At 35.1% G+C, this 15,131-nt stretch overlaps 1 protein-coding gene across 4 annotated transcripts in view; it reads left to right on the forward strand.

The window, feature by feature from the left end:
- Nucleotides 1-15,131, forward strand: part of UHRF2 (ubiquitin like with PHD and ring finger domains 2) — a 77,597-nt gene that overhangs the window by 60,721 nt on the left and 1,745 nt on the right. Inside the window, exons 10-15 of one of the 4 annotated variants that reach the window (XM_030258937.4) lie at nt 7,405-7,544; nt 9,575-9,737; nt 10,281-10,418; nt 11,216-11,339; nt 13,190-13,353; nt 14,105-14,203. In XM_030258937.4, the coding sequence (XP_030114797.1) occupies nt 7,405-7,544; nt 9,575-9,737; nt 10,281-10,418; nt 11,216-11,339; nt 13,190-13,353; nt 14,105-14,203 (828 nt within the window). The remainder of the gene's footprint in view (nt 1-7,404; nt 7,545-9,574; nt 9,738-10,280; nt 10,419-11,215; nt 11,340-13,189; nt 13,354-14,104; nt 14,204-15,131) is intronic. The other 3 variants (XM_030258938.4, XM_030258939.4, XM_002192826.7) reach the window with 3 other exon arrangements.

A 15,131-nucleotide genomic window follows, 5' to 3' on the forward strand; every position in this document is an offset into this window, starting at 1 on the left:
ACTTGATACTATGAAGTTCTGAAGTTCCTTGGATCCTGCTAATGAGCGCTTTCAGAACTTCTTAGCTTCCTCAGATTCTTTCTCAGAATCTTGTACTATGATCCCTAAACATGCTGGGAAAAAATTCTACTTTGGTGTTAACATCTAAATAAAGCAACAGAAGCAGTTTTATGCTGCTAAACAGAAGAGTAACTGCTTTCAATTTTCATCTTGTGATGCTGTCCAACATTTATTTATTAAGAGATTTCAGTTTTCTTCAATTAAATAATGTTTGCACAAGGTACATCCCTTCCCACAGTTCCAGTCCATCAGGTGGAATATTGAATCATGGATCAGGTGAAGGGATAATGCAGTACGCAGCTTGTTTTTTTAAAAGGCACATAGCTGTCAACCACAAGGAAAAGGGCACTGAAGAAAAAAAAAAGCATGTGAATGAAATAGCATCAGAATGTACTACTATATTCTTTGCCAACAGCATCTACCAGCTGCTGCTGCTGCTGCTGCAGAATATTGCCTCTGAAGGAATGTGTGTCTATTTGAACAAGTGGCATGAGGAGGTACTTGATGTTTGGATATGGTATCCTTAGTGTCTATTCCAGTCCAGGCTCTCAGACCCTAAGAACATTGTTGCACAGTAGTTGTATCTGCTGTACAAGGATGCTGCAGACTCCTATTTTTATTCTTTTTGGTGATACTGATGTCCCCTTATTTCTGAGCTGGTAATTATTTAATTCAAAATATTTGGTAAATTTAATTGGATCCTTTGCATGCCTTTTCAATTCACCTAAGTGATGTTATGACCATGTTGTGACTATTTTGTAGACACCTAAGCACTGTCATAGCCTGAAAGACATAAATACTTTTAAAAAGGAGTAGAAGAGAAATGTTGCAGAAAATACCCTACAAACTTATATGAATGTCAGATTTTTTTCTGTTTTCTAAACTAATAATACAAGGGTTTTTTTTTGTCCGAGTTACATTACTGAGGTTAGTTTTCCTTCTCTTCTTTCATGTGCCAGATTTGTCTTCCAATTACTTGCATTTTTCCTGTTTTTTTGAAAAAGGTTGAGATTAAACTCCTGTAAGAACATGCACAGAAAAACTGAGTCCTGTACTTATATGTATCCTAAGTACAGTATCTAATTAATCTGAGATGTGAAATTTGAGATTTATTTATTTGAAATAAAATATGCACATAAAAACCTCTGCTCGCATCTATTCATTTTATTGTATGAGTAACAAAAAAAAGAGGTGACTCTTAATTGAATTTCAGTGGTGCAACAAAGATGCTTGTATGTAAGCATATCTTTTTATAAAATTGAGAAATAAATTCATTTTGGAGGAGTATTATACTTTTTCATAAATTTTATGTACTATTTAGGCACACTGATAATGTGTGCCATCTTAATGCTCTTCCTATTGCTTTAAATCAACAAAGCCACACTGGGGTAAAGTAATTACAAATCTACACTGCAGGAAACTGAGTTAATCGTCTAGGTTTCAGATCATGACATTTTTATGCCATGACTGTAGAAACTTATAATCCTAGACACCCAGAATTTACTCCAATTTTACTGAAGTTTGGATGTTCTGGATGTATTGGGGTGCTCATTAATAACAAGTTTTATCAGTTCTGTCAGATCTACCCTCAAGACTGAGAACAGGTACAGTCATAGCTTATAAAATGAGCATTGGGTGAAATTGTTTTGTACATGATGCTTTATCCTCATTTCTAATTACATGCACAAAAATATTTGCACATTAATCTCTCTCCTGAAAAAGGGTAACTTTGAAGTCTAGTGACAAGTTACATGGCTTACCTATAGTTAGCTTTTATTTTGAATAGGTGAATGTTACTGATCTCTTTGATAGTATTGCTTTGATAATAACCCTAATAGGAGCATTACCTGAAGAAATTGAGAAGCCTTTCAGTAATTTATACTCGTAAGAATTATTTCAGGACAGATTAATAATTACACACTAGATACTGGACATTAGCACTAATTGTGCAATCACAGCGTTCATGACCAACGTATTCCGATTTTTCTGTTCATCAGATCAAGCAGCTGAAGAAGTTTAACTTTTGTGTTGAAAACTTGCCTTCTTATTTTGTGTCATTGTTTTTATATATCAATTTGAAACTACTGTTTACTGTCAAAAGTCTCAAGATTCATGTTTCTGCTGGGTTGAGGTAGTGTCGTAAAGATGGTAAATTGATTGTGTAGTGTGTTCTAGTTTAATCCAAACAAAAATTGTTTCTTCTCTAAGTGTTGTTTTGCATAGGATCATATGGGAAATCTCTGAACTGAGATTCAGAATCTCTTGGAGAATAATACCTGGTCTGAGCAGTCGCATCTTCTTGTAAAAGATTCTGAGGCTACAAAAGATAATGACTGTAAGGACTCAAAAGGGACCTCGGGCAATATACTCATTGTCTGGGTTTGTTGATATTTTATACCATTCACTGCCTGGAATGTAGCATTCACAAACCACTTAATGAAATTAATGTCTAATATGAAATGCACATCTTTTAGATTTTAAATGTGTTGCTTTAACTAGAATTATAGTAGGCTAATTAAATTGGTCATACAGATTGCAGGATTTTTTTCCCTCAAAAAACAAATTAATTTTAGATCTCCAACTGATAGCCAAAGATAACTGTAATTTTAAAATACTATCTCTAAAAGCTGTTATATCTCCTAAATAAACTTCCTCTACAGGAAAATGTCTTTGACCTGGAAAGGCTCTTTGTCTTTGGCAAACCTGGTTCCAAGTCAGAACAGATTTTTAGTGGAATAAAAGATAATGAATCCTCATTGGGTAGCCTGAATTGTTTATATATTAATGTTCAGTTTAAAAGCCTAGTAATCCACCATTTTTGGACACTGGATGGAAAGGAGTAAGAAAAACCTCAGAAAATAATTCACATACAGTAGTTAGCTAGGACTTTAATCTTTTAAAATGTTGCCCTACTTCAATCACCAGTTAGCCACCTTCTGCTGTTTCCTGCTTTGAAGCTTTCTTACTGTTCAGACATGTGGATTAGTGAACAGTAAAATGGTGAAATGTTTTCTTTGTGGTGGAATGTGCTGTGAAACTGCCAAGTTCTTACTGTCAGGGGCGATTGTGGGGAAGACTCAGCAAGAATAATTATGATATATTCAGGCTCTGCACTTAATGCACAGAATTCTTATTGATTTACAAATGAAATTTGTACTTTAGTCCTTCCTTTTCAATTGGAACCTTTTACTGCAGCATTAAACCATGAAATTATAAAAAATAAATCATGCAATGGGGAGATAGGCCAATTCTGTCAGCACTTTATGGATATAGAGTTTAATGGAGATGAATGATGATATGATTCAGTTTCAGATATCCCTACTACTGGGGAAAGAAAATGCTTTCAAATGTAATTGCTTGATAGTTAATAATTTACTTGGATTTAAAAACTTCATTTAAAAAGGCTTATTTTACTTTATCATATAATCAAACTCACCTTTTATTCATTACATTTTACTGAGGCCAACTGATAAGGGATTGATTAATTGATGACATTTGGGAATTTCTTGTATCAAGAAAGCAAATAATTTTTTTTTTTTGTTCAAACTGAAGGTTGAAACTCATCTAGAAAATCTGATTGTGTTTGTAATAGCCTCTTACTGATAAATACAATTTTTGCATTGTCTGTTGGAACCAAGCATTGAAGTCTGAGCATAAAACAGATATGTTAATGGAGAGAGAAAATAATTGAGAGGTCTCTTGAGATAGTTGTTATTCTAGTATCTAGTATTAACTACTTGAAGTAGTTAATGTCCCGGTCAGCTGGTGCCTAAAAGTAATCCATAGAAATAATGTGGTCAAATGATCCAATGGAATTCAAAATCTTACTTTCTTCATTCTACATTATTTCTCTGTTAGACTTATAACAACATTGAATAGTGGAGTATGACTGCTTGTACTGGCTATCTGAGGCTGACTGGCTTTTGCAGTACAAGAGCTCCAGGATTGTCTTCCACTCATGTGCCTCAGTATAAGATGTTGGGTCAGTGTTACTGTGGCTGAAGTTCATTTGCTCCATAATGTGATCAAACTTTACAAACAGGACAGTTAAGAAATAATTTATGGACACAACATAAGAAAAAGGGACAGACAGAAGGTATTAAGAGAAGACAGTAACAAAGTACTTACTAGCTGTTGAAAGACAGTTTTGATGCAAGGAAGTGGAATTAAGCTGTGGACAGCAGAAATGGTAGAATTATGTATTTTAAAGTAAGAAAATGGGGAGAAAGTAGGAAGAAGGGAAGGGAAAAGATAAGACTGTTTTGATGGTCTTTTTTTCAGCTGTTTTGTTTATTCAAGAAGAACATACAGACATCAATAACTCCTTTTGCCATATATTTTCTTTAACTGCTGAACCATTGTCTTCAGTTCTGCTTTCTGATCCTCTTCAGACAAAAATAGCTTTACCAATCTCATAGTGGCTCTCATTTAAAAGTTGTTGTAGGTGATTGGGAGATCCTGTATTATCAATAGATAGAACTCAAAGCTGTTGAGAAATTGTTTTGATGAGTCATTACTCTCTAATGGTCCCAGATAATAAGCTGTGAATATTCCCATTATCCTGCACTTTAAAAGTAAAACTCCGTAAGTTCAATGAAAGTAGGTGCTGTAGGTGTCCCAGTATGTCTCTGGAGTACCAGTGTCCCTATTTCATTTCTGCTTGTCATAGGCACATTCATATCCTCATTTATGCTACGCTTTAGACACTGGGCCTGTGCATCACTTATTTTTGCCATTTTTGATTTTCATTCTCTACAAGCACTTATGAGTTCTTCTGAGCTGTCTCCCTCTCCTGTTTGATAGTTGCTATTATCTCAGAGGTTCAAATGTCCTCCAATTTCTCTTCATCCAGCCCAGATCAATGGGCTCTGACATTTTCCTTCAATTCTAGAAACTGTCTTTGTTCCCTGAAATATTTTTTTGGTTTCTTTCCTAATATATCTGATATGAAAAAAAGGAGTATAGTTTATCTAGTTATAAGCAATGGTGAGTCTTCCTTATATAGAAGGATGTTGAAAGATCCTTGTAACTTGACCTGTAACATTTATACTACGTAATTGTTCCTTTTATCCTCCATTTTCCTTCCTCTGGATTTCCAGTTGTTCGTTTATGCACAGAGCACTTTGATAATTAAAGAGAGGCAAATGTAATCCATGAAGTGTGGGATATGCTCAGGAGGTGAGCATGTATGCATAGACCTTCTATCCGTAGTATCTCTTCAAGCACAATGTTTTCAGTTTGACTACCTGGTGTTTAGACTATCACCAGAGAACCACTTAGTCTTTGTTTGAAGATGCTGGAAATTTGTTGGGTTTACATTTAAGCCATTTACATTTAACCCATTTTCCCTGGAAGTGTGCAAGTAGGAATAGTGTTGCATTTCTGTATTGTCTCTTGAAGTTTTTTGGGCTTAAGTCTATAGTAATTTGTCCTTGATTTATGCTTTTCTGTTATGCCAAAAAATAAGTCTATTCCATACTTTCTTCTCATGAAGATTTGTCAACAGCCTGGTAGCTGATGAACAGAAGTTTGTCAAGAACATGTCCTGTCTTATAAATAATCTCCCCCATCTTGTTTTCATAGGAAATGTTACTGTCTTTCATATGTTTTTTTCACATTCTTGTATATATGTTATATCAATATTTATCTCAAATTTATGTTTTAAGAAGAGGGAAAAGAAATCACCTTCTGATTTCAGTTTAGTTCTGCTTGTATATCAAAAATTGCCTTAACAGTCTTCCCCACCCTGCCACATCATGAAGATGTTCATGTTTCTTTCGCTGTTACAAAACCCAGGCCATGCTGGATTTGTGACATTCCAAGATATGTTTTCCCATTTTTCTGAACTTGTCACAGGCTTCTTATTCATTGTCAAAATGCAATTTGCTCGAATGATTGTGACACATTAAGCAAATCCATCCTTGTTTATATTACCATCAGGATCATCCTTGTGTGATCTATGCATTGTGTTTGCCTTGACAATCACAGAAAAATGAAACATACTCTGTGATTAATTCTAATCCTATGGTATCTTATTTTATACAATTTATTTTACATAATTTCTTAGTAAATGGTTCTTGTCTAGTTGGTCTTTCAAAGTTGTTTCATATACTGGCCGTAATAGAACTACATTCTGTTTCTGTTGGTTTTTAGAGATTTATTTAGTAGACTAAGTAGCTGTTTTAAGAAAGCATATACCAGAATTTATACATGTCTTTGCTAGGTTTTGAGTATACTTTTTAACTTCATAGCACTTGTATTTTATTATGTACAGATAACTACAGCTGAATTTCTGCTAGGTTTTCCCTACGCAAAATAAAATGAACCTAATTTCTATAATTTATCTATGGCCTTGTTCAACCAGTGTTTCTTTTTCTAACCTTCTCTTTTTCTGCTGTTGTCAGTCATGAAATATGTGTAACAGTCTTGCACTGGATCCTAAATAATGTCAGACTTTTAATAGTGGTAAGAAATTGACTGAATTTTATTACTGCATAGATGTTCAGAATTTTGCTATAAAAATTAATTAAACATTATTTTTGTATTAAATTGCAATATGCTTTATACCAAATATACATCTCCAAAAAAATAGCGTATTAACTCTATATTTAGTCTGTATATTTTTGTATTTCTGGAAATACATTAATTTCCCAGGAGTAATATGAAATCCTGTGACAAACTTTGTACAGAAAACATAAATACAGGCTTTTCTTGAGAGTATTTTGATTTTAACAGTTTTCACAGCTCATGGTGAAAGATTTTATCAGACTTCCTTCAATTTCATGAAAATTCTACATTGCAACTATTGTATAGAATTATTTTAGCTTACAAAATATGAATCTAAATAATTTTAAACTCTTACTGAGTCAGAAGAGCTGGGATTGCTATTTTATTAAAGCACCTGCTTTGTACAGAAGGCAGCACTCTATGTACTTACTAGCACTGAGCTCCTTGCACAAGCTAAAGTTACTGACATGATCCATCCAAGGTAATTATTCTGTATTTTACAAACAGGATACTCTTGTAAACACAATGAAAGCTCAAAAGAAAGTAGCTACTTGCTAGAATATGTTCCTCAGATTTTTTTTTTTCTCAAAATAGCTTTATAAAAAATGCCGAAGTAGCATTTTTTGACGCAGGCATTTTTTTAGTCAGAATTTTTTGTTGAAGAGATTACATCTAGACCAGTAGTTTTGTGCTGGTGCAGCTGTTGTAGGATGGCAATAATGAAATTGAAAATATGTCTTTCATGCCCTGGATTACAGTTTTGCTCTGAGTAAATAGAACAAATGAAGTTGCTTCTTTTTTTTTTTTTTTTCTTTTAATTGAGTTACTTTACTTTAGAGCGTTAAACCAAAGGATAATCTTCTTGCACAGGATCGAGGAGATGAGTTTACTTACACTGGGAGTGGAGGTAGAGATCTTTCTGGAAATAAAAGAATTGGAGAACATTCATTTGATCAGACATTAACGCACATGAATAGGTAAGTTTTGAAAATATTCCAATAGGAAGAGTTGGGTTGTAGTGCTTTAATTTAAAACTAACATTTTGCTATATTTTTTCTCTTCTGTACATGCTGTATTCATAAACAGCAATGACTGTTGCTTCTAAGAGATGTTTTATCAAGCCTTATGATATGTTGCTTTAAAGGAACACTCACCTAAGTGAAATACATTGTTGTATTGTTGCTGCAGCTTGCAGTCATGCATCTGGTTGAAATTGTTCTGCAGTCATACTGAGAGGAATCTGTTTTAATTAAACGAGAAGTTTGTCAAAACTCTTGAGCAGAAGTTTTCTAATTCTGGGTGTTTCTTTTCTTAAGTTTCTTCTCTCATAGAAGAAACTTAACTTCTCTTCTTTGTTATAAATTTAAGGAGGAGGAAAACATGCTCCTTTTCCCATGATAAAAGAAATATTTTCTATTTTTGTAGCCCTTTCTTTCATCATATTTTTCTGTGAAAAGCGAGGAAGTAGGATGCAGCTTTATCAAAACAGGTACTTGAAAGAGAGCATGTATCCAGAGGAAGAAGTAGACATCTGCCTGAAGTGTTTTTCCATCCTCCAAAAGCTGGCCTGAACAAAGAGTACTCCCTCCTAATCTGTTACACAAATGACCTCTGAACACCTGTGAGATGCTGAGAGTCACTGAGAACTTTCTGCATTTAGATGTGTTCTGCTGCTCTCAGACAGGCTGGAGAGGGATTTTTTTCAAGCTGTCTACAGGAGAAAGAGGAAAAGCCTGACTTGGCTGCTGTGAAAGGGAGGGGGAGGGGACATGTCCCTTTCTTAATGTCCCTTCTTAATCTTGTCCCTTTTCACACAGGATGTGAAAATGAACAAGATTAAAGAGGGAAGAAAAATGGAAGTAGGTTTAAGCAATAGCTTTACAAGCATATTTAGTGACTAGAACGAAGTTGTTTTGGGATACAGAATTAAAGGTGGACCCCTTAATGTCAGCGTTTCTCTCCTCTTAGCAAATGAGAAATCCACAGGCAAAACTACTTGGCTGTGAAGGCACTAGTGCACATGGAGTAACAATGTGCTGCTCTCATTTACTGAGCTTGATACAAATTTTCAAGCACTTCAATATAGAAGATTATGATGATTGTATGTAGTTGAATCTGTATTGGTTTTGCTTGTCCAGATAATTTTACAAGTTCTGTTTTTATATGGGAAAAAATTTTAGTGTTGGCATAGTGTGCTTGTCTCTTACTGTTTTCTACAATGTGGGTTCTACACTTGTACCATGTCTGTTTATAACCCATATTATTTCTTCTGTTTTGAGATCCATCATTTGTGTTGTGGCAAATGGCAAATTCCAAAGGGCTTTAAATCCCTTCATGTCAGGCTGTGGTAGTAGAAATACTGTTCCTTGTAGCAGCTTGGTCATACTCCCTTGCTCTAGGTTTCTAGAAGGGAGTCTCTGTGGGTAAATTGAAGCTTTTAGTTAAAGCTAATTAAAGTTTTAATTAGCTACTATGATTCTTAGTTCTTCTCTGAGGTATTTTATGTGTCATGTGAGAGAGTTAGTGTATTTAGAATTTTTTTAATGGTTATTATGTACTTTTTTTCCTCTATGTGTTTTTCATCATTTTCATTACTTTTGTGTACACAGTTAAAAAGCCTGAAAGTCTATTGATGGGGGATAGCAGCACAGAAGGTTTGCCTTTTATTATAATTTTAATTTCTTCAATTCTGTTAAGGAAGGGATTAATTTTAAAAATGAAGAATATTACGTCTAAAAGGATTGGTTTGTTTTCTAGCAATTTCACATGAGTCTTCACCTGGAACCTAGACAACATATTTAGTGTTCCCATCTTTTTTTTTTACTATGCATTGTTTGTGGATCTCATTTTTTCCATCAATTCTGCTAAAAAAAACATACTGAAAGGTCTATGCTGCTTGATAAAACAAAATTAGTCAAGGGAAGCACATAAGACTTAATTATGTTAACTCTCAAAACTCTGCTGGGTGAAGCAATCTAGCTTATGAAGAATTGAAATGTCTTTCTAGGGCATTGGCCCTTAACTGTGATGCCCCACTGGATGATAAAAATGGAGCTGAGTCAAAGAATTGGAGAGCTGGTAAACCAGTTAGAGTAGTGCGCAGCTCAAAAGGACGGCGGATCAGCAAATATGCCCCAGAGGAAGGCAACAGATATGATGGCATTTACAAGGTATTCTGATCTCTACAGTATGAAATTTCTCTTAATCTGTTTTTAAAAGCCTCATATATGTTAGTCTGAAAATTCTTCATTATTACATGAAATAAATAGTACCTTTTTTCTTTACTAGAGCTTTTTAGCTTTAGTTTGTTCTTCAAAGTTAACCAAAATGAAATTATTCAGAGCAGTGATAATAGAACATAATCTGTAATAGGATATATAAGATTGAATAGTAAGTTGCTTTGCATCTGCTTATTGAGTTCAATTCATCCCTGAAATTGGATTATTTCATTATTTCTTCAGTCCTTCCATCTGTATCCTAGTCTTTTGTTTGCTTAAAGGCTTCTTCGTTTCTGAAACAAAGTAATATGCCTTTTAAGACCACTGTATTTATAACACAGAAATTTCCCAGCTAAGGGAAGAACTTCTGTATATAATAATAATAATAATGTATAAATCAGTCTTGTAATTTCTTCTTGAATAATTAAAGTATGATAATATGCATGTGTTTGACTCGTGATAAAATAATGGCAATGATTTTGTATTGTCCTTCAGGTGGTGAAATACTGGCCAGAAATTGGAAAATGTGGATTTTTAGTTTGGCGCTATCTTCTGAGGAGAGATGATGTTGAGCCTGCACCTTGGACTTCAGAAGGAATGGAACGGTCAAAAAAGCTTGGTCTAAGCGTACAGGTTGGCATCAGGACTCAGTTAGTTTTTATTCTTAGTTCTAATAAACAAAATCCTGATAAAGCAATCATTTAAATTAAAGCTCCCTTTTTTCCTTGTACTTCACTATGGCAGCTTTTGATACTAAAAACCAGTACAGATTATAAGCAAATAGAAAGAAACCTGTAATAGTGATACAGCCAATGAAACTTCAAATGAAGCTTTCTGCCTTAGCAGTAAATTGGTTTGTCTATATGGATTGGAAAATCAGAATTTGTGTCCAGTTTTGTGATTCTTAGGCTGGAACAAATTTTTCTACAGGTGACTAGAGTCTGTCTGAGAAACCAAAAATATGGTGCATTTTAATGTATTTTTTCCTCATGTGATTGAGTAGTTTGTATAAATAGTGTATTTTAGGCACAGATGTAGGCTGGTCGATGAAAATTTTAGCATTGCAGAATCCATGAAAGATTGAAAGAAGGAGAGAATTAATATCTATTCTTGGCAATACAATGATACAATGCATTTTACAGCTTACCATCATCTCCCCAATTTATATAGTTTATAAACACACAAATATAACAAACAGCCAGTTTAATACAACTCAGTGTGCATTACATTCTTTGACTTAACTGTGCTTTCTTAATGATAGGTAATAATTTAAATGTTTTCTCTATCATATAGGATTTTAAAATTATTTTTTAATTATTTTACTATGTAGACATAGGATCTAAAGTCTTTTAGAAGCTATTCCTTTTGTTATTTGGTTATTCCTGTAAAACAAGTGATTCTTGTTTTATATCTGTGCTTTTCGATTTTAGTATCCAGAAGGTTATTTGGAAGCCATGGCTAGTAAGGAGAAGAAAGATAAGGTTAAAAAGCAAACTGTGAAACAAGAGCCAACCAGTCAAAGTAATGGAAACCAGAAAAGGACAATTGATGATGGTATTTCTTTTTTACTTTTTTAGCATTCGTCAGCAAAGTCTGTCATGTTACAATTGCCATGAACTAAGCCATGAAATCTTTGTAGAAGTGTGAAGCTGTTTGTGGTGGTTTTATATTGGAGGCAGTCATGTAACTGACTCTCTAAGAGAAGCTGCTAGCAGTTTTCTCCGTGTCTGACAAAAAAGATCAATCAGTAGTTAGCTTTGAAAATTAATCATCTGTTGAACCACTAAGAAAACTGTACACGCCTCTGTGAAGACACAGGCTATAACAAGACAAAAGCCCAGGAGGGTCTCTGCACCTTCCGGCAGGCAAACAATTTACATTGCTGTCCTGGCCCTTGTCTCGGCCGGGTTGTGCCTCCTGACTAAACTCTGGGAGCGGCTCTGGGCAGGGCTGGCTCGGCCCAGATTCTACCACCATTCAAGTCCCTCCACAACCACCAGGCAGCGGACAGGGAGACCATCGGCCCCACGGCGTGCTGCTGCTGAGCTCTAGCCTGGCTGCTGACGTCCTACCTCTCCCCGCCCAACAACAGCCGCTGAAGAAATCCTCTACCACAAACAGCTCCACCACCGCCCAGCAAAAATCACATAACCACATCTGCAGGCCCTGGGCAAGATATTAATTGGTTTTATTACACAAATAAAACCTAACATCAGTTCTCTCTCTCGACTGAAAGAAAAGGAAGATACAGAGAGAACAACATGAAACATGAAAGTCATTAAAAAGAAGTCAAGTCCCATATAGGAGGGATTTAAAGAGATGCCTTAATCCTAGGATAAAATGCTCTTATAAGGCTATGAAAAAGATATAATTGATACATCAGACCCTTTTTCCCCTATAATCCATTAAAAAATATGAGGAGATGAATCGTTCAAATTGTAGATATTGAGCGAATGCCTTCAAGCTAAAGTAAGCAGATGTTGAAATAGCTGTAGTCCTATGAGAAGTTTGAATAAAAAGAGTGATAACGACCCTATGCTCTCAGGGAGAGAGGAAGATCTCTGCTCCCAGAAAGGAAGATCATGAAAATCTTTGCTCTTAAACAACTCGTCTTTAAAAATTACACCCCATAAATTAACATGGCTCATAAATGCAGTTTTTGGAAAAGCTGTAAAAATGGGAGGGACTTCACAATTACAGATTTTCCAGGCAACTGCTATTCATAAAAATTAAAACCCACAAGACAACAGTTTTCTTATAAAGAAGTCTCCATAAATTAACAAGAAGAGCTCCTCTCCCTAAGTAAACTAAAAAAAGACTATTCTACAAGTAATAAACTGACTGAATTATTTCTGTATGTTTGAGTAAGAAAAAAAAGTTGTAGGGAGAGGAGAAGTGTTCTAAAGGTTTTATTTTAATTCTTATTATTCTTTCTTTTAGTTACTGATAATAAACTTTTCTTTATACCCTTTTCAAGTTTTGAGCCTACTTTGCCTTCCTCCTAATTCTGTCTCACAGCAAGAAATAAATAAGTATATTCTAGCGGGTGCACTGGCGTTTGGCCTACACTAAAACCCACCACACTGTTTGGAATACTAATGTAAATTCATAAGCACATGCTCTTTAATTATGTGGTAGTGTAATGGAGTCTTAATCCTTTTTACTGCTCCTACTGTGTTTTTTACTCCCAAGGTCTGCAAAAAACTGGAAATTCTTCTGTGCAAATGTGTGCTGCAATCCAAAACAATGATAGACAGTATGAGTTGAAGTAGGAATTTGCTTGCTGAATTCCATGCATGCAATCCATATTAATCCATGTTTCCTTCTAGAAATTGTTTTATCTTCCTCTTCTGTTAGTTCAGACTAACACTGGTGTTACTGGGTCTGATGGTCACCATCTTAAGCAGGTAGAGAGGAGCCTACAAATACGCCCAAAGCCATGAGGATGGGAGATGGAGGGAAAGGAGAAGCTTTCCAACTGACCCAAGAGCAGCAATGGCTGATCAGAGAAGACTGCATGAACCAGAAGCTGTGGGATGAAGTACTTGTTTCTCTTAAGGAAGGACCAGTATGTTTGTTGCATGCATAATTTTTATTCTTTGCATTTTCTTTGTATTATTAGGAGACTCACTGAATCCCTCTTAAAACCTCCTTTATTGATTTTTTGCTAAATATAGACTGCCTAACATTAGTTTTATTTGTAAGACTTGTATTTCAAGAAAATGTCTAGCTTGTGCAATTTGCTCTTGAGAGATGGGTTAATGCTTCCACATAGAGACCTTTTCTTGCTCAAAAACCATCCTGAAGTTAAAAGTGCATTTTCATTTTTTTCATTTTTGAAGAGAGCATGTTTTCTTTGATATAATAAATGTATTTTTATTCTATGCTAATGTCAGAAATCAGACATGAAGAAAGGTTTGGTTTTAGTCACTAGGTTTTGTTTAGACAGAAAATAATTTTATGACAAGTTCCCCAGAAATATATGCCCCATCCCTCAAAATGTTCAAGGCCAGGCTGCATGGGGCCATGAGCAACCTCGTTTAGTGGAAGATTCCCTGCCTATGGCATGGGAGTTGAAATAGGTGTTGTTTAATGTCCTTTCCAACACAAACCATTCTCTGATTATATGATTCTGCAATTTGTAGAAGAGCAGGGAAATAAAGCCATTAAAGACCTGCTTCCTGATTACTTCTAGAAAGCTGTGCTCAGAGATATGACGGATTTCAGAACTTCTGGAAGTACATCATCTTTATGTACTAAGTGGCATTTATGAGAACTGTAATAGAGTTTGTCTCTTTTATTCCTGTGTCCTGCATTAGAATTTTCTGAAGAAACTGGAACAATCCTTTATGTGTGTCTGCTGCCAGGAGTTGGTTTACCAGCCAGTGACAACAGAGTGCCTCCACAATGTCTGTAAAGTAAGAATAAACTGCCTTGCTCTGGGCTGTTTTCTTGGCTCTGAAGCACCAGTCACCAAAGCCATAAGCATTTTAAAAAGACAATAATAATTGCTTAACATTCTGAGCAAAAACAGGCAACAAGTTTCCATTCAGTGTTTGCTGTGTAAACCCCTTAATTTTGTGTAATAAAGAGTGGAAGTATGTTCCATATAGTTTCTGATAGATGTAATGAGTGACTTTTACCATTACTGTCATGCCTTTGTGGTCAGTGGAGCTGTGCTAGGAATTGGTTAGGTCCACAGGTTAGATTTTGGCACAATATCAATGATTTAATTTTACATAGTTAAGACATAAAACCAGGTTTTATAATTTCGTAACTCTTTATTAAAAGTTACGAAAACGTAGAGGATAAATACCTAGAAAGTTACTTGGGCTCATTCAGAGAAAGTTATGTTATCCTGTTAATCTTGGCATTATTCATGGAGACCATGGTAGGAGACCATGAATGTCAGTACATTACTTATGTGTCTCAAAATTATTGGTCAGTTGGAGATAATCTAAGAAGTATGGAATCAAATCTGGACTAGAGGTAATTTTGTAGCACTGGTGTGTACAGAATCCTGCACTGAATTGTTTATATTTGAATGGTGCCTGCCATACCTAGTATTTCTGCCTGAGACCCTAAAAGGACTCAAACTATTATCATCCTAGTACAGTATTTGGTAATGCAAGGTTGCTGTTTAACAAGATACCACGCCAGTAAAAATCAGGATGTTGTTATATGTGGCCCACAAATATGGAACAATTATGTATCTTTGAAAAACATAAGAAATGTTGTGGAGTTAAAATTTAGAATTGTAGAAATTGGAAAACCATGAAAAAAAGAAAGAAGAGAGAGCTGAATGGCAACAAATCCAAAAAGCACAGTATTTGAAGATATCAGTGC

Source organism: Taeniopygia guttata, chromosome Z (genome assembly GCF_048771995.1).
Source record: "Taeniopygia guttata chromosome Z, bTaeGut7.mat, whole genome shotgun sequence".
NCBI classification, from domain to species: domain Eukaryota; kingdom Metazoa; phylum Chordata; class Aves; order Passeriformes; family Estrildidae; genus Taeniopygia; species Taeniopygia guttata.